The 21,008-nt window shown below is 35.9% G+C and overlaps 1 protein-coding gene across 1 annotated transcript in view; it reads right to left on the reverse strand.

Annotated features, from left to right (window-relative positions):
* The window catches only part of slc6a15 (solute carrier family 6 member 15), a 96,205-nt gene that overhangs the window by 12,343 nt on the left and 62,854 nt on the right, over window positions 1–21,008 (reverse strand). Inside the window, exons 6-8 of the mRNA XM_028817239.2 lie at window positions 12,852–12,962; window positions 5,819–6,060; window positions 5,228–5,420 (exon numbers count right to left, since the gene is read on the reverse strand). Coding sequence (XP_028673072.2) covers window positions 5,228–5,420; window positions 5,819–6,060; window positions 12,852–12,962 — 546 coding nt within the window. The remainder of the gene's footprint in view (window positions 1–5,227; window positions 5,421–5,818; window positions 6,061–12,851; window positions 12,963–21,008) is intronic.

The raw sequence follows: 21,008 nt of genomic DNA on the forward strand, positions 1-21,008 counted from the left end.
GTATAATCAGTAAAGCGTGATGAACATATTAACAGCATATACTGTACGAGGGAGCACTCAGAAATAACCAGAATCTGTACCTGGCATGCAATCTAGACTAAGCTGCGTATTATGCCGCTAGGTGTAGCATACTTACAGTATTCTGTGGCAGTCTGCCAAGTGGTGTTGCTCTGTATTGTTTGTACAGCATTCTGTGTTGGTTCTTCTTAATGCTTATTAAACATGTTCTGTGATTTTTGTGATGGGTGATCATAAAGAACAGCGAGTCTGCATTAAATTTTGTTTTCTCTTAGGGAAAACAGCTGTTGAAACTGTGGTGGTGCTTGTAACTGCTTTTAAAGATGGAGCTTTAAGTAAAACACAGGTCTACAAGTGGTTTTCGCATTTCAAACGTGGGGAAATGTCACTTGAAGACCAACCAAGATCTGGCTGACCTTCCACAATTAGGAATGATGTAAATCTTGAAAAAGTTTGCAATGCAATTTACGAAGATCATCATTAGACTACTGAAGAGATTTCTGAATTGACTTGTGTGTCTTGGAGTACTTGCCGCCTCCCCTACTCGCCTGATCTTGGTCCGTGCAACTTTTTCTTGTTCCCACATATGAAAAAAGACCTCAAAGGAAAGCGTTTTTGTGCCATGGAGGAAGTCAAAGAAAAATCGTTGCATCCATTGTACAATGTTCCTCTTCAGCAATTCCAAAAATGTTTCCACCGGTGGGAAAACCGTTAGAACAAGAGCATTCATTGACATGGAGAGTACTTTGAAGGAGACTAAAGTTTCAGTAAAAATTATTAAAACTTTTTTTTTCAATTCCAGTTATTTTTGGGTACCTCCTCATATGTCATATATTTGAATTGAATTAACTGGCTACAGGTAACATCAGTCTAGATAATTTTGTAATTCCGGGGCAATAACACAGTCTCATCTCTCTTGTAATATAATCTGAAAACACCACAGCAAAACTTGTTTTACAAGAGTTCTAAAATAATGGATTCATGCAAATCTCAGTCATCAGTCATTTTCCAACCCGCTATATCCTAACACAGGGTCACGGGGGTCTGCTGGAGCCAATCCCAGCCAGCACAGGGCGCAAGGCAGGAACAAAACCCTGGACAGGGGAAGGTTAAAACTAATAAGGTTAATTTTACAAAGAATGCCTTACATTTTGTACAAATTTAAAAACAGAGTTATATATTTGGACAATTAAAGCAACAGGAGTTTGTGTCATTCAGAATTTTATAACACTTTAGATTAGGTACTGCAAAAATACACCTATTTACTATTATGTAACAAGACCTTAACAAACACTTCTTTATGTCTTCATAACACAAAGCATCAGTAAAGTACTGATGTTTTATAAGTGTTGGGAAGACCCAAAGACACTTTTGTTAAGGTCTTGTCGCATTAGTGTAAATGAGTAATTGATATATTTTTGTGGTACTTAAAGTGTTAATGAAATTTTGATTAATTTGACTCATCCATTAAATATGATTTTTAGTAAGTTTTTTAACCAGCTAACGATGCAAATTTAAATCTTACAATTGCAAATGTTACAAACCTAACACAGCAACCCTCAGACAAACCAGATTTTTAAAGCATGTTATTAGAAGAACAGCTTAAAAAAAGTTTGTTTAAATGAAAATATTCTTAATTATCTGTAATTCACTAATTCAACAGTATAGATATTGTTTGAATTTTAATTTTTAGCATTGATTTTAAGCAGTATTTTCAGGTACTGCAGAGAAAATGTCAAAGAATGAATTTACAATGTGCACATCAGGTAGTTCATAATGATATTTTTCTTTATACCCCTGCCCTCATGTCTATCACAAATTAAATTCAAGCCCTGCATTGTATTTGGATATTTATTTATTTTATGAATGTCAATACTAGGTATTCCACTATTTTAAAGCTGTTGCTAATGTTAGTATATATATATTTTATATTCAATTACTGAAAAAAGGTACAATATTATTCATTTGAATATTGGCAGTATTCTAAATAAAAAGCAGTAAATGGGATTTCTGTTTTTGCTGTGGTATTGAGTTTCATAAAATTTTATTGGTATTGGTATTGAATACAAAATCCCTGTTATTGTGACATCCCTACTTATAGCATGACATTGGCACTAAACCAAGGGGTCTAGGATTGATAAGTCAAAGCCCAGATCTGAATCTTACTGAAATGCTGTGGGGGGCATTTGGAACAAGCTGTGCATGCAAGACACCTATCACACATGGCACAGCTAAAATAAAACTACATGAAGGAGTGGGAAAAACTTTCTACCAGTTAATATCAAAGACTTCTAGACAGAATGCCTACTTGAGGTTGTTTCTGACAAAGACAACAATAAAAGCTGTTATAGCCTAGCAGTATATTTACAATTTCCAAAGATGAAAATGGAATATGTGTTCATTTATCATGGAATAAATTATTGCCAAGTCAGATTTTCATTGTTTTTTTTTTCTAATTACATATTTAAATGAAGATCAAATCTTAATATGTCCACATAATGCATATTAAAAAGAATTTGGGGTGTACTTACTTTAACACATGACTGTATATATGCTTAATAAAAATATTTTAGTGGCATAATAATAAAATGCATGGAATTAATTTAGTGTAGCTGAAACAAATAAAAACTGAAAGCAAGTTATTCAATGGAAGGACAAGTGTAATTATTGTTCCTAACCAATTTGCTGAACACAAACTCACTTAAACATACTCATGAGCTCATATAGAACACTCTTCTGTACAAGATGTTAACGACATCTTACAGCATGGGCCTACATACAGTTATGAAATTTGGTCATCATGGTCTTGACAGACCTAAGCTGAGGAAGATGGGCAGGAAATTAATATGATTTTAATTGCTTTATGTTTCCTTCTGCAAAAGTAGAGTGAATCTTTAGTGACAACTATTGATTTTGGAAGCAGTGCACACTACTCTTCCCCAACTCTCTCTCAGTACTTCCAAACCAAGTTAGGATGGAGAAACTCAAAACTTTCACTAACTGACCTAGAAAAAATGGTCTTTATTTCTGTGACACTTCAAACTTCCTTAACTGACTCACAACAATCTATGTGCATTGTGGAAAAAGTGGTGACCTGAAACTTGAAATTCTTCACTCTACAGCCTGACTGACTATTGATACATAAACCTAAGAATGATACTTTATCTGGCATAAAGTACACCATCAGTGCTTTTGTGTTCTTGCTATACAGTATACAGTATGCAAGTCTGGATTATGACCTCCACAGGCCCCTGGGTAACTTATTCAATAACAGAGGGTTGATCATACTTTTAATAGCACAGTGCATGGACACCTTATTGTTTCATGCAGTGTGGAAATTCCCACTCTTAATTTTAGTATGGGGCGTTGGGGGTAAAATGAAAATGTATCTTGCTTTTTAGGTCCCCTGGGTGCACACTCAGAAAGTCCTGATGGTATATCCGCTACTGACAGCATGTGTTTAAGGATCTCCATTGAAGATTTCTGATAAGAACACATTTTTAAGCTTATTTTCAATCACGTGATGTTTTAATAAATAGTCATCTTTAGCACAGAGAAACATTTTTATTTCCTGCAAGTGGTTAAAAATTAAAAGAATTATGAAACTACATAAGATTCATTGTGAGACAGTTTAAAGCCAGACATGTTTACAGAGTTTTGTGTGGGTGTCCACACCTGCTGGACTAAAATATACTTTCCTCTGTAGAATGAATCATAGCTCTCAGTTCTAAATGAGACAAGGAATGAGTAAGCATGTTGGTCTGGAAAAGAGAGACCTCTGTTCAGATCATTTTTATGGGACAGACTTCTGCTTCTAGCTGTATAGCTTATGTGTGTGGTATGGAGTACTGCTGGACCGGTATTGCATAGTGCTGAATCTGTCATTGGCAATTAAAGCAAAGAGAAATAAGACAGTTAATGCTCAAATCTTGAACCTGGTAATATATTTAATTCAGTGGTGTGGGCAGGAGGAATATAATGATAAGTTTTGTGTAAATATTTTCTTGCTTTATAGTTATTCTGGTGTGTGTTCAGACCAACATGTGCATGTATATTTATTTATTTAATTAGTTATTTATTTATGTATTTTTTTGTTTTTGTTTAAAGAGCTTCTGTAAAAAGCCAAATTTTCCTTTGACGACAAATGAAGATCTATCTATCTATCTATCTATCTATCTATCTATCTATCTATCTATCTATCTATCTATCTATCTATCTATCTATCTATCTATCTATCTATCTATCTATCTATCTATCTATCTATCTATCTATCTATCTATCTAATAAACAAATTGGAAGACTGATGCTTGAGACCACATAAAGAAATGTGTTAGGAACTCCATAACCAAATTTATTCCCATGAAAATCTATAGATGTACAGTAGATTATCTTTTAAAAGCACATAACTGAATTATTGACATTGATTTCAATGGTTAAATGGGTTGGTTCAGTTAAATTTAAAAGTTTAGCAGTTAAATGCACAATGTATTTTGAAAAATGCAAAGTACAGATAAATCACAAATTCTCCTACATATTTATTTCCTTAACCACCATTTCTGATTCAATAGTTTTAGAGGATCTAAACCCTATGCTAGCAAGTTTAGGCACAATACAGCACTATATATTAATTGAACACCGGTGTGCAATGGAGCACACCATTACACACTGCAACACTCATTCACCATTATACTGTAACATGTGTGTTTTTGAGATGTGGGAGCAAATTGGAGATTCTAAACATAATTTACATTATCATGGAAAATGGTTGCTGATCACATGTTTAGAAACATTTTAAAGCACACCAGGCATCTGTTTCTAAAGCCATGCTACACTCAAAATGTCTATAATTTAATGCAAATGAAAAACAGTTTTGATCCACCACTGTTAGAAAACAATCATTCAGGTGGACAGCATTCGTTCTCTAAATTCATCTTACGAGATCCAACTTTAAATCTCAGATTTACTATTTTTTCATAGCACATTCTGAATTGCTACTTTGATTTCTTTATAAACAACATTCAGATACACGTCACAATAAAAGTTACAACAGAAATATATACATATTCCTATTTTCCAGAAGAAATGAGGTGAGAATAGCAGATTATGTCATCTGAGTAAATGATTGAGAACATGTTTCTGAAACTTATCTACAAAAATTTCACGTTACATGAAATAATATTGTAAAATATGTAATTAAATATTATCTCACCTTATTTAATTCATCTTCAATATTGCATAAATCTAAGCCAAGAGAAGAGAATTCAGTTTCTTTAACTCCTTTGATAATGTCAATCATCTGCTGATAGTCTGTTGCAGTAACACTGGAGAAGTTGATGTGGTGGGGAATAAGATCATGACTGATTACACCAGTGTTCAGGAATTCAACAATTTTTGCACTATTTCTGAAATGATTCAAAGAAGAAGAAAATGTCTGAGCTTCATCCAATGTAAGTGGCACATTTATTGCGTAATAATGTGAAAATATTCAAAAGTAAATACAGATCAAGATTATAATTGAACATTTTTTTTGTGAATTTTGCACTCAGTCTAGGATACTTTTTTATGCTATAGAGTTTTGAGGTAGTAGATCAGACAGCCAAGGAGAGCTTGAACTATTTTCTCTCTGAAATAGAAGGGTTCTATCATAAATTTTATACATATCATTATAATTAGGACAATATGTGGTTAAAAAAAAACTTTTCATTCTGCTTCAGTGCATAATACTGCATTTAACCACATGCCTGGAAAAATACATCATATCTTATGTAAATGAAAAGAAGAGTACACATAAGCAACTTACAAATTTACACATTTTTCATTCATGATGTTTGCTTTGAATCCAAGGACTGCAAATACCACCAGTGTTGCCAGGACTGACGTGAAAAAGTTGATGAAGGAAACTAGTACAGCATCAAAGTGACAGTTGTTATCCCGCTTATTGTAGCTAGAGAAAGCAATAACACCTCCAAATCCAAGTCCAAGAGCAAAGAATACTTGAGTTGCTGCTTCCCTCCAAACTTTGGGCTCTAACATTATCTCAATCTGTATTGAAAGAACACAACATAATAATATGAGCAAAATGCCCATAGCTTTTTCATTGAAGATAAATAAGAATTAAACTTTTATTTGTGTAAGTAAGAATTAATGCCAAATGTTAAAGTAAATATTATCAAAAACTGGAATATGTAAAATTAGCTTCCCACCACATTTTTCTTTACTGCGGTTATTATTTAAAATCAATATACTAAAATGCTGAGAGCTTTGCCTGCTTATACTCAATAACAGTTTGTGATACTATGTTATTTCCTTATTGTCTGCAGAAATGTATCATAATTTCAATTGCATTCAAATTAAGTTAATTAATAAAACAAAAATATGAACAAATAGGACTCTTTAGACAGCCATGCTCCATCTGCTGGTGTTTCTGAAAATTTAAATATGAACCATGAAGCAAGTATTACACCAGGACAAATTTAGCAGGAGGGCAATGGATTTCATGGGTGGAGTGGGGGTTTGACGATGTTTAATTGCAATACTAATAAAGCACACATTCATTTAGTTTCATAATAAATTAGACTAAGAGTCTATAAGCAACAGGTCATGACAAAAAATACCTTCATCCTGGACATTGCAATATCACAGAATTGCACTTTAATAAGTCAAATGAATGGCAAATGTATGGTGGCACCCATAGGTTTTGCTTTTCATTTTCTTTCATTTTCTTTTTCAATGTATGAGTTACTTTGGAATTGTATAACTGCTGTTGAATAAATTCCTAACTGGCACAACTAGTACCAATTACTTTCCTGGTATACTTTGAGATACCTTCTCTGGCCATATTTTTGACATTGTTGGGTAAAATTCACCTGCAGATATTGTTATACTGACAAAATTGTTCCAGTGAGAAATGCCTGCTGGTACAGTAAATTCAAATACTGTAAATTGTATGTTTATACACCATACTGAAGATGACTAATACTTTTTCATGGCAGAATAAAGACCCATGTACAGTATAATTCCTAAGATAGGCTGAAGTCAAAACTCTCTGGAGTGCAAAAGAACCCACCCCTTATTCACTGGTCAAGAATCCTGCCTTCATTTCAAAAGCTAGTTCCCAGGTGAACACACTTTACCTTCATATAGGTACCTGATTTTCCAGAGGTACTAATTTCACTTTATTTGAGCAAAAACTGTATGTATTTTTTCTATTGTGAGCATATGACTTGATGTGTCAAAATGTTTATGGATGTTTTTGATATTGTTTGTTGTCTTTTACTGTTTCATCCATTCAATCAAAAAGGTGGTTATCACCATTCTCAATGAATACATAAGATTATAACTTTTTTCAGACATCATTACAAGCTACATAAGGCAAGTAACTATATAAAAATAACATTTCTGATGGAGTATCCCTTTAACAAATTCCTTTTATGGATATCTATTTACCATTTAATAGAGCATTAAGATATGTGTGCCTGGTCCTTTTTAAGCAACCTGATAGGTCAGTTTAGCTTTGGTGTGATTGGTCAGTTTGGCTTTGGTGACATGACAAATGGGGAAGTACGAGTAAGAGGTGCATGAGGAGGAGTATGAGGCATGCTGACAGTTACTTTAAAAGACAGCAACTATAGAACCAGACAGGGGGTGACAAAGGTGCCTTGAAAATAATGAGTCTGAGAAATAGGCTTTACGGAAACGTTCTCGAGATAGGCAGCGCTGTCATTCACACATGCATACAGATGAAAGGTGCTGAAGACACATGTAAAGCAAGAGCTAGATTTTTTTTTAAATATTCTATTACCTGTCTTCGACATGTACTGTGGCTAAAAAACAAAAAAATTTAGATTTCCCTATATTTTGCCATCTTATAAATATCCAAATCTATAGACTACTGGATTTTTGAAAGTATGTCACACCAAAGACACAAATATGTATGCAAAGATCAGAGTAAATGGTCATGATCTATAAAACATAACATTATTTATTCTTTATAACCAGTTTATGAATTTAAGAAGATCTTTATAATTATACAGATTAATTAAAAAAATTATTACAAATGTAAAAGGTATTCATCAGTAATCAGAACAAGTTTAAATATAATCATACCCTTTACTACACTATTTCAATTATGTCATTGTTTCTAATACAGCAAAAATTTACTGAATTTGATTAACACATATAAAAGAGCTAAATCGTATCATGCCGTTTTTACTGTCCCATTAAAAAGTCTAATAAAATGGGATAACACACTATAAAAAAAAAAAAAAACTTTGATAGTACAGGTTGCATCACAATGACTGAGTTAATCAGACACATGATGCTATTTCAAATTAAGAGACCCCCTTCACTACCTATGAGGTGGTGTGGTGGCTCTGAGGCTAGGGATCTGCACTGGCAATCGGAAGGTTGCTGGTTCAAATCCCATAAATGTCAGAAGTGATTCCTTAAACAAGGCCCCTAACCTACAATTTGCATCCAGCCCTGCAAGTAGGCCCTCCAACCTGCAGGAAAAATATGGGGATTGGTGGCAAGATTGGCACTCCAGCCACTATAAAAAACTTCACACTGTTCTATTCCTTCTGAACTAGTATAATGCTGAGGTGTCACCCGTTGCATGGCTGCAATTGGGTCCTAATTTGGGATTCTGAGGTGGGTTGTCATGTGGTGGGTGCAGCAACACGTTGTATCAGTGCAAACTCCCAACCTCAAACCCCACCCCCCCTCTCTCTCTTCACTACCTGTCTAGGGAGAAAAGAAAGACAATTTAATACACGTATAAGGTAATCACTTGCATATACATATTTTATTGATTTTTATTCAATGAATATATGAAAAAATCAGTAAGACATGTTACACTAACTCTTACTCATATCAGATTATTACCCCCTTTCAAACCTATTAGAAGAGCAGGGAAATTGAAAAGATTTAATATGAAGTTGATGTTCAAAGATACTGAATTATTTTAAAGATAAACTGTGGCTCAGCATACTGAATTATTTGTGAACAATGTTGATAAATTCTGTTTTGAACCATTATTTGTAACATAATTTCATTTTTTTTTAACTAAGTAGTAAATTTAACTAACTATTGTGTTAAAGTAGAGAGGTTAGGAGTTCAACTGTTGATCAAGAAATAGCTACCACTGTAGCATATGAGTCAGTCTGTAGCCTCTTAATAGTTTCATTTTTCAGAAATCATTAATATTGTGAAAAAATCAGCAAATTTTCTTCACTAATTGGCAGTGGCTACAGCGTTTCGATATCTATCATGTTGGATCAACCAATTTACTTTAAAAAAAGTTCAGAAAATGTATGAGTTGATGGATATTAAAGAAAAAATCAAGAAAGTATACAGTATAATGATTCAGAATGATATCATTATAATACATTACCTATATACTTTATAAATTGTCAGGTGGCCTCAGATTGTCACAATACCACATTGCCTTTATTGAGACTCATCTTGGAAGAATGCTGATCCACCTCTTATAGGTCAATGGGAAAATTATGTCTTATATTACCGTAAATTGAAAAAAATGAAATTCTCTGTCAGAGGAATGGATGACCTTTGCTGATGTTGTTAATATATACATATATGAAACAATATTGAGTTTTGTCACTTTGCTGTCTGATGTGGTACAGAAAGAAAGTTGTGTGAATGCCTTTTTTTAGCCTGGGTAATGTTATTTTGTTCTCTAAACTAATAAAAAAAATTGCCAGGGATTATGGTCTACAATTTTGCTGTCTTTTCCTTCATATGTGCATGTGGGAACTCTGTGAGTGCATGAAAGGAAATCATTTATTTTTCATAGATAGATAGATAGATAGATAGATACTTTATTAATCCCAATGGGAAATTCACAATTTCACCCATTATGTATTATTCCTCCTTCTTTATGTAAGATCACTGAAGAAATGGTATGGACAGAAAAAAACAGCATTGTGAAGGAGACTATTAACTGTTAAACACTTTCTAGTTAGCACTAATAAGTATTAAGTAATATAGAATAATTTCTGTTCAACTATCTATCCATTACTGAACCCATGCAACCTAGTTTAGAGACACAAGGGCTTGTGCAGAACATGAAACATCTGGATTCAAGTATATGCTATGAATTGTTTAAGGTTCTCACTATTAGTTATTTATATTGATAATAATAACCATAACTGTTTTAAATGCAGCTTATAATTTTTGAAAAGGGTCTTTATAAGACAAAATGAAATACATCACTTTCTTTATCCTTTGTCACACATGTGTGTTTAGGAGACAACTAAAGGGCTTAAATACATGTGATTCCACACCAGACCAGGGGGTGGCGAAGTGCACTAATTTTCCCTCTCGATCTTTTGCAGACCATTTTAGGGAAATCCCGCTTGGCTCTGGGGCAGCCAATGACATCACTTCGGGTTACGGTATTGATGACATCACTTCCTTTACTGGCCTTTAAAGCCGTCATCTTGTAGCCAGAGAATCAGTTCTGTTTTGGACTCAGTTGAATGAACATGTCTCTGTTTTTGAATCAGTTTTGCAGCCTTCTCAATGTCTTATGGTCGTTTTTCTGATACCTTGTTCATATGAATTTCTTCAAAGACATTCAGTAAGCCTTTATTAGCAATCCCAAACTGTCCCTTATTAGTGTGAGTGTGGATGTGTGTGTGAGTGGTCCTTAGGAAATACTGGTGAAATGTCCAGAGTGGTTTCTAGTTCCTGCAGCTCTGAACTGGATTAATCAGGTTTGTGAATGCTATATAGATATTATATTAATTATTATATTAATAATGAAGTTCTAATTTGGCAAAATTATTTAAGCATTTTACATTATATTAGAAAATAATATTACTCCAATCAATGCCCATCAGTTCTTGCAGATATACGTACAGTATATTTATTAAATCTGGGCCATTCATAGAAATGCACACAGAATTATTTGTATATATTATGCAGTACATTTAAAGACTGAACATGCATGCAGTTATAAAACATGGAAAAGAGAATAGCTAAAAAATAAATATACTATACACTGCCATCATTAAGGCAGCATGTTCAAAATGTTTAAAAGTAAAAATTTCTCAGAAAAGAATGAGCAGTTTGCTTCCAAGATTAACTTCTAATCCCTTTAGACAGCAGCCTTCTTCCCAAACATCCAAGGCACATTAAATAAAAAAGACAAAAATAAATAAAATATGCTTTCAAAATTGAATAAAGGAATTAAAAAATAAAATTTCTTTCAATAGTGAACATCAACCTATGATACTTTAAAGTACACATGTATAGCTAGTTTCACATGCATGTTTCACTTCCTTGAAGCACAAGTAATAAAATGACTTGCTTAGAGTCACAGGGTGATCCTGCAGATACTGAAACTGCAAGCTTGTGGTTTCCTGTCTAGCACCTTAGCTATTAGGTCACACTGGCCTTAATACATGGCTACTGGAAAAAAAATGGAACATAGGGTAGAGAGGTATTTTAAACTAACACTAACAACAACATTTCAAAGTCTGTTAAACTTTACTGGAAATTAGTAGTAATGTGATGACTAGGCCTGCTACTTGTCAAAATGTGTATGTTAGTGTTCTGGTAAGAAAAGCAGTGTGCTTCTGTGATGGTGTGGGTCGGCCCTTCTGGGGAGCCTCTTGAACCTGCCACTATCTGTAATGTAATCAGAATGAGCTAGGCAGATGAGCACAACACACACACACACATTGCAAGGGGTAGGCACAAAGTGCCTTGGTGCATGTATTAAAACAATCCATCAAAAAAAAAAAAATCAAGTGTTCAAAAGCAGTGCTCCATCAGTCAATAAATAAATAAATAATCCTTAAAACAAAGTAAAAGTGGAGGTTAAAAACAAACAAATAATCCATTAAAATGAGGTTAAAATCTCACAGGCAGGAGTCTTTCCTTAAAAATCAAGTCCCCAGGGTTTCCCTTTTAAAAAGGACGTTTCTCTGGCTTACCCAGCTTGGGTCTTGCAGCCCGAGGAGATGTCAAACCAACAGGAGCAGCTGACCTTCTTCCATGGGTCCTGGTCCCTGCTCTTCCATGGCTCCCAGCAGGGCTCCCCGATCCAAACCCATGTTAAGGTCCCTACTGTCCATGGCTCTAGTAAGATTCCCCATGTGAGCCTTGCCAACTCCTTCTGCCTTCCCAAACTTATGCGGCGAGTCACACCATCCAACACTGCATCACTCTGGCTCACCAACAGCTCACTCAGAGTGATTCAACAGCATCTACCACATGCTCCCCTGAGAGATCTCCTCCTGGCTGCCTGCCTTCTCCCTCTTGCACCAGCGCTCTCCCGTCTTCCTGCCTGCTCTGTTCTTCTTTCTTTAACCTCCTTTCTTTCCTGTCTTTTTCTGTTCTTCCCTTTCCTTGTCCCAGCTCCTCTTTATATGCCTCCGTGATTGTACAGAAATTTGTAAAATGTTAAAACACGTTTCAGAAAATGATTGCTGCATTTTCCATGTGTATCTATTTGCACGGCTTTGTATAAAGCAATCTCCAGCTAGCTAAAGTATATATATTATGAAATGATATACTGCAATTTAATAATACTCTAAAACAGAAGCTGAGAGTCTCTCTCAGGAAATATGACTTCTATTTCCTTGACTTTCCTTTAAGAGTCAGAAGCAAATTTTTGCTGTTTACTGTTATCAGCTGAGTAGACCTTTTTACTGTCGTAGGACTGCATCCCTCTGCAACAGTTAATAAAATTCAAACATATTTATAGTGCATATATTTACTTTCTCTACAGTTTGTATGCATTTTTATATGCAAATTCACAATTTTGGTCTGTTTGGGGCTTAATAAAAATTCAGACCTGGATACTGTACCTTGGGTGTGAACATGTGCTGGATACCATCCACAGATCCTCGAAGAAGGAGGGCTCTGACCAGGAAACAGAGTAGCACCACATACGGAAACAGAGAACTGAAGTACATCACCTATTTAGACAAATAATCAAAGAAACAAATCATTAAAGCTAAATGTAAGAATTCAGTAAATGTTTAAAACTATCTTCTAACAGTATAGTAACATTAATATTTATATTGTAGAATTCTATGGTAGCATTAAGGTGTTAAATGCCTGTCATGGTCTAAAATGTGGGATCCTGTGGCAAACCCTTAGACTCAGAATAAATGCTAAACAATGCAAACATGTTGGGTTTATTGCTAAAAACACAAAGAGAGATGAAAAAAGGAAAACAACAATCCTAAAGTGTCTTTTGGCTTACCTTTACAGTGCTTAAATTCCTGCCTACTTGCTGGTGTGGCTAGCCAACTTGCTCACAACCAACAAAGCACTCTCTCCACTTTCAGTCCCTTTCTCCTCAACACTCTTTTTCCCTATTCTAGACTCTCTTCTTTCTACTCTTTCTCCAGCTTTCCTTTCAACACTAGACTCAATGGGCTCATTTTAGTGACGGTACTTTAAACCCCATTCCAAGCCTGGAATCACTTCTAGGTTTGGGCGAATGTTTATAAAGTATTAGAGAATTGGTGTTCCCCTGAGTCAAACTGCAGTCCTAAGCCTTATACTGCCCTTAAAGAGCCAGTTTTTAGACTGATGTATGTTAAAGTCACGTTTGGCCCCACTCTTTCCACTCATGGCAGCATGTACTGTATATTCATATGCTATATGGTAATGACTGTCCTCCTGACAGTATACCTGGTCCTCTCTTTTTAAATAGACGGAGTGGTGGCTCTGAGGCTAGAGCTCTGCACTGGCAATCGAAAGGTTGCCAGTTCGAATCCCATAAATGCCAAAAGGGACTCTGCTCTGTTGGGCCCTTGAGCAAGGCCCTTAACCAGCAATTGCTGACCGCTTTAAGTAGTGAGAAAAGCACTATATAAATGCAAAGAATTATTATTATTATAGGCATTATGGTCTCATTTCTGAGTTGGAGAAATATTCTACATTCTATTGCCCAGCAGGTATGCCAAGACTTTGTGGTTTCATCCCCTCTCTACTTTACAAGTGAGGCATTCTTAGCACATGCCAGGATTTGTGGTCTTCACCATCCTAGGGAAATTAACATTTTAGCCAGCCACCATACTAAAACCCAATATTACTCTCTCTCACGCTCCTTCAGTGATGACATCCAATACATCCACAAGGCTTTTCAGTGTCAGTAGTACCGTTCATTCTGCCCTGTCATAATAATGTACATAGCCACAAGCAGTGCAGCTGTGTGTTTCAATCTTAAGCTGAGTAATACATCTCTTCTAAAATAGTTGGAAAATGCTTTGTACATGTGCTGGATGACCCTTGTAACTTGTAAAACCCCAGCACAAATTCCTTCATTCATTGGTCAAAAGTCCTGTCTTCATTATCAAAACCTTGTTCCCATTTGAAAGTGTTTCCTCTGCATGCACTGCTCTGATTTTCTAGAAGTATTTATTGAACATTATTTTAAGAAACAATGCATGCATTTTGCCCATTGTGAGCCCGAATCACATGACACAAGTAACATGAACTTTCTTTTCACTGACATTTTTATATTGTTTCCTATGGGTCCCAAATAGGTTTCCTTACATTTACATTCTATCAGAATGTTGTTATCTCTGTTCTCCATGAAAACCTTGAATTAATTTTTATCTCAGCCATAACTACAAAAACAACATAGGGTAAATAACATATACAAATACTTTTGGGTTGAGTATTTCTTTAGGGTCTGGAATGTATCACCAATCAGAACATTAATGCTGAACATGTTCTAGGTTTACTCTCAATATACCTGGGTGTGCCATTTTCTTAGTGCTTTTCCATTTTGTTCTAAAACTGATGTATAACTGATGATGTGTTTTCCTACTTCCAAAGTTTCTCAAGACTATTATACTGTAACTTCAAAATACTGACTAATATAAATTATGAAATATAGTTCAAGATTAAAAACTGCAGCTAACAGGTAGTAAGTAGTGTTAACTACAGTGCCATTTTGTTACACATTTAATGAAAATTTAACATCTATTCATTTTCTATGCCTGCTTTTCCATTATAAAATTCTAGATGACTGGAATCTATTTTGTCAGCAATAGATGCAATGTGGGAACTAATGCTGTAGGGCACGGTACACTAAGACACTGACCCTGCCAAGCACTTAGTCGTTAATTATAGCTGGTATTCCACCGTGCCATCTGTATTTTTAACAACATTATTGAATTTATTTCAACAACTGCAATAATTGTCAATTTATAATGCACAAGCACAATGTGCTGTAATTCTCATTAGTGGGGAGATACAGTACTTCTCTAATAATCAGGCAAAATCAGCATTTCTTTAAATGTAAAAAAAAAAACCAAAACAATTAAATTACAAAAGTGAACCAAAGTGGCAATCTCCAAGGGGAAACCCAAACTGAAATGATGAACACAGGCTGAGAAATATAATGATTTCTGTACTTCAGGATACTGTGTATGTTTTACTGGGAATGAAGTTTATGGTATTTGAGACATATAATTAAGTTACTTGCTCGCAGAAAGGAAGCACAAGAGTTGTGTAATACTTTGTCTACTTTTTTATTGCCAATCACATCTGGCTGCAAGTCTTTCCACAGCATGATAGTTACTTTAAGATTCTATCATTTTGTGGGAAAATCGTTTCAGGCAAGTCCTTCACTTTATTTAATGTGGTACCATACAATGTCTAACACTCAAAACTCAAACTCAAACATCTCCAAATGGCATTACAAATATTTTTAACATCTATAAAAAAGCTGTAAATTACAGTTCACATTATTTGAAGGGAAATCCGGAGAGCAGCTTTATGTAATGGTAAGCCATTACGTATGTGAGGAAAGAGTCCCTGAGGTTTACATGTGCGGTAGTGTTTGATAAAACAGTGGAATGGATAAAGTAGACGTAATGAAAGTGTTTAGTGTTGCTCAGGAATTTCAGTGAGATGGCTAAAACGTTTTCCCAATTGGGAATCATTTTATTTATATATGCACACCATGTCACATAAAATACCCTAAACAAGAACAGATGAGTGTGTTAAACTAAAATATTAGGCAGTTAATTTCAGATCTGAAATATACAGTATATACTGTATGTTCACAGCAAAAATCTATTCTCCTCTGTTCAGGGCTTCCAGCACTTTGCCTAATTTTCTGTCAAAATTTCAAAAATTCCAGATGACAATCTTTGAAACCTCCCTCCTTCATGCCTCTTACTCATTGTCTTTTCTATGTAATCATTGCCTTATCATATATCAGTATCTAGCTGCCTATATTTCTCTGTCACGCTAACCTCCTTTAGTTATCTTTTACAACATGCAAGACGCGATTAGGTGTTGTACATAGGAGAAACAGACTAAGGTTGTTTGAGCATTTGGGATGAAAGAGAAATGATGAAGATGAAGAGAAAAACTGGTTGAAGAGGTGTGCCAAGATGGAATGGGATAAGGCCCAGAGGAAGACAGAAGAATACATGGTTAGGATGTGGTGTCACCTTTTTAAGCAGTTAGCCTGGAGAAAGTTGTATTTCAAACCAAGAGAACATGTTGCTGCCAAGAGGCTCCCATGTCAGGGAAGTTATCACTAAAGTAAGTGGACTAATGTCTGTGGACTTTGTGATGAGAGAGGGGACACAAGGAAACAGGCAAAAGACTGTGAGAGTTCTCCTAAGGATCTGGGTGGTAGCAGAGTGCTCCATTATGAAACAGGAGCCATTTGTCCACATTTTAGAAGGCTGACAGTACAAGATTCATAAAGATTAACTGGTCTTTTAACTGTGTCAACGCGCTCAGGAATGAAGAAATACTTAGGGCAGTGGCTTTAAGACTCATTGAAACTCAACTAGCAGACAGTTGTGCATATTGGACTGATGGTCAGTTCTAAACTGGCTCAGTTAACTGTAGACATATGCATGAATGGTTCTTGTGTAACAGGAGATGGTGCTATTATACTGAACCTCGTCACTCAGAATAACATCAAAGCCCCAAGATAAAGACAAATGGCACCTTTGCTAACAAAATACTCAACAGAAGGATGACTATAGGGACAACTCAAAATATTAATTAAAACAGAACTGAAACAAAGTGTGTCTGCCACTATTATCTTGATTACAATGGTTTTGATGCCTTTTCTAGTATGATGGTTGACATGACTACTTGCTCACTTGAAAGAACAACGTTAAGCACTTCTTCCTTCACCTCCTGTCTTGCTCTCTTCTTCTTATTTAGTTTTTGACTCTTTTTCTTTTCTTTTACTTTCAGTTTCAATCCTGGTATTATGTCCCCACGTTAAGCTCAGTTATACCCGAGTCTCATCAGGCTAAAACCAATGTTAGGGTCAGTGGGGGCCATATTTTTGTTCCAGGAGCACCTAGCTTGAAACATTCTCTAGCACTACCAATGTCAACAGCACCCATTAAAGGTACAGTTTGATACATTTCTTAATGGGACTGTGTACCCTCTAGCAGCTAGGAAGTCATGCATCATCTCACCTTCCCTAATTGGCTTCACCTACTCTCCAAGATTGGTTGCCTCACGTCTAATATGTTGCAGGAGCACTGCACAACTTTACCCAACAGCTTCCTTCACTTGTGCTAGTACCCTTACATCACCCCCAAGTAGCCCGTGTATGTGGAAATGCCAATGCCAGCAAATTTTGCCAGTTCTAATAGACCAGTGTTTGATGCACGGTTAGTTCTTTATACTTAAATAGTGTGTTCAGAAAATGGATGAATGAATACATCATTGTACCCATGTGGGAAATTGTAAGGGAAAACAAAACAATGCTTGAAAGTTCCTGCCTGTTAAACTAGGACAACTTGACATCATTTGTACCAGCACATTTAAATTAGAAAATTAATTTACATATAACATTTAATTTTTTATTTTGTTCTCTGTTTTTTTTTTGTTCTCTGACAGTTTACATATAAGATGTCTATTTTCTTTTAACCAGGACTTTTAATGATTAACTATTTTGGGACTTTACATAATACTTAGTGGCATAAGGGACATTTAAGGAATGTACCATTTATCTGTATGCTGATTAGTGAAACTGAAATGCTTCATTGACATTATATTTAAATTAACCTAGTTGATTAAAGAAGGTTCCTTTTTGATTTCTTCAGTCTGCCATGCTTTATTAACTAGAGATTTCAACTGGTGTAAATAAAAGACGTCCATGTTTAAAGTCCGTTCATAATGATGGCTAAAGTCTCTTTTTTATTTACTGAGTGTTTCCTCAACAGTTCCTGATATGTAAATAGTATGTTCAGGAAATGGGTGAATAGATGTATCATTGTATCAGTGAACCATAGCCACGTGTCTTTGTAGAATGTTCTGTTCTCACAATATACATATAGAGTTTTCTCAAGGCATTTGTTTTTCCTCCAACAACCCAAAGAAGTGCATATATGGTTGACTGGCAAAGCTAAGTTAATACATATGAGGCACTATGGCTGTATGCCTATAAATGCTTATGACTGACTGAGATCACATAAAGGATTAGTTCCTGCCTTGTGCCCTGTGTTAACAGGGTAGACTTTAGTATCCCACAACCTTGTAAGAGAATGTACAGGTTTAGAAAATTAATGAGTGGACAGATGTTAGGTATGCACCATGTGTGCACTGGTCTCTAAGTAAATTAACATAAAAGATAAAACATTTGTTTAACTTTTAAGCTTCCTTTTCTGTTGTCATAAATTCCTATTATTATTATAATGTCTAGCACTTATTGCTGGTGAGTATATTTACCACAAAAAGATGCTTTGAAGTTTAAAACAGGATGTCTACATTCATGCCTGACTGCAAATGTGCAAATTTAATGAACCCTTCTTTGGAAATTACCATCATGCAAGCTGGTATCACTATTACATGAACTTAATTTCAAATATCAAATATGGAAGAATGTGCCTGTTTTAAGCAGATACTATACAATAACCTAGTATTTTTATGATTATGAAAATATTAATATACTAGCATGTATAATAGTGTTAGTTATTGCATTTTATTCACTGTTCAAGAGTTTTACAAAGATATTTGCACTAACTTTTGCTTTGAGGTTTATATGATAATTTCATTGTAAGGACATTTCAGCAAGCTACTGTGAAGTGGCTAAAAAAAGAGATTAAAATAATGCCATAATACATGGTTTTTCTATAATCCTGTTACAGCAGAAAAATGTCTAGTTAACTATATATACTTTTTATATAGCATCTTTGTGCCTGATGCTACCAGGACCCTGAATTTGATTACATGTTATCACTGATATAGTATATTCATTTATACATATTTTTATTCAATTTAAAGTTAAACAAACTGCTCAAGATCGCTCACCATCCCAAACCCCTTTCAGAAAAATCCAGCAAACCCTTCCTTTCTAGCTGTCAGCTACAAACTTAATTGCAATTAAAACAATAAATCATTGTTTTCATATAAACTGCTCAAAAAAATTAAAGGAACACTTTGAAAACACATCAGATCTCAATGACAAAAAAATATCATGCTGGATAACTATACTGATATGGACTGGGTAATGTTAGGAACGAAAGGATGCCACATCGTTTGATGGAAATTAAAATTATCAACCTACAGAGGGCTGAATTCAAAGATACCCCGAAAATCAAAGTGAAAAAATGATGCGGCTGGCTATTCTATTTTGCCGAAATTTCATTGCAGCAACTCAAAATCATACTCAGGAGTTTGTATGGCCCCCATGTGCTTGTAAGCATGCCTGACAATGTGGGGGGGGGGGGGCATGCTCCTAATAAGATGACAGATGGTGTCCTGGGGGGTCTCCTCCCAGATCTGGACCAGGGCATCACTGAGCTCCTGGACAATCTGAGGTGCAACCTGGCAGCGTTGGATAGACCGAAACATAATGTCCCAGAGATGTTCTATTGGACTTAGGCGAGCGTAGGGGGCAGTCAATGGTATCAATTCCTTCATCCTTCAGGAACTGCCTGCATACTCTCACCACATGAGGCCGGGCATTGTCGTGCACCAGGTGGAACCCAGGACCCACTGCGCCAGCATAGGGTCTGACAATGGATCCAAAGATTTTATCCCGATACCTAATGGCAGTCAAGGTGCTGTTGTCTAGCCTGTAGAGGTCTGTGTGTCCCTCCATGGATATGCCTCCCTAGACTATCACTGATCCACCACCAAACCGGTCATGCTGAGCGATTGAATGATGTTACAAGCAGCATAACGTTCTTCACAGCTCCTCCAGACCCTTTGACGTCTATCAGTGCTCAGGGTGAACCTGCTCTCATCTGTGAAAAGCACAGGGCACCACTGGTGGACCTGCCAATTCTGGTATTCTATGGCAAAAGCCAATTGAGCTCTACGGTGCCGGGCAGTGAGCACAGGTCCCAGTAGAGGACGTCAGGCCCTCAGACCACACTCATGAAGTCTGCTTCTGATTGTTTAGTTAGAGACATTCACACCAGTGGCCTGCTGGAGGTCATTTTGTAGGGCTCTGGCAGTGCTCATCTTGTTCCTCCTTGCCCAAAGAAGCAGATACCGGTCCTGCTGATGGATTTAGGACCTTCTACGGCCCTGTCCATCTCCCCTTAGAGTAACTGCCTGTCTCCTGGAATCTCCTCTATGCCCTTCAGACTGTGCTGGGAGACGCAGCAAACCTTCAGACAATGGCACGTATTGATGTGCCATCCTGGAGAAATTGGCCAGGTATCGTCTCATGCTACCAGTAATGACACTGACTATAGCCAAATGCAAAACTGATAAGGAGGGAAAAATGTCAGTGGTCTCCATCTGTTAAACCATTCCTGTTTGGGGGTTGTCTCATTGTGGCCCCTCTAGTGCACCTGTTGTTAATTTCATTAACACCAAAGCAGCTGAAACCGATTAACTATCCCCTCTGCTACTTAACTGACCAGATCAATATCCCAGAAGTTTCATTGACTTGATGTTATACTTTTTTTGAACAGTATATACAATATATCCATATTACTAACCGAGAATGCTAAACCGGATGGACGCAGGGACATCCGGCCATGGGCCGTAGCCGCAAAAAGACG

The sequence above is a fragment of the Erpetoichthys calabaricus genome, chromosome 1 (genome assembly GCF_900747795.2).
Source record: "Erpetoichthys calabaricus chromosome 1, fErpCal1.3, whole genome shotgun sequence".
NCBI lineage: Eukaryota > Metazoa > Chordata > Cladistia > Polypteriformes > Polypteridae > Erpetoichthys > Erpetoichthys calabaricus.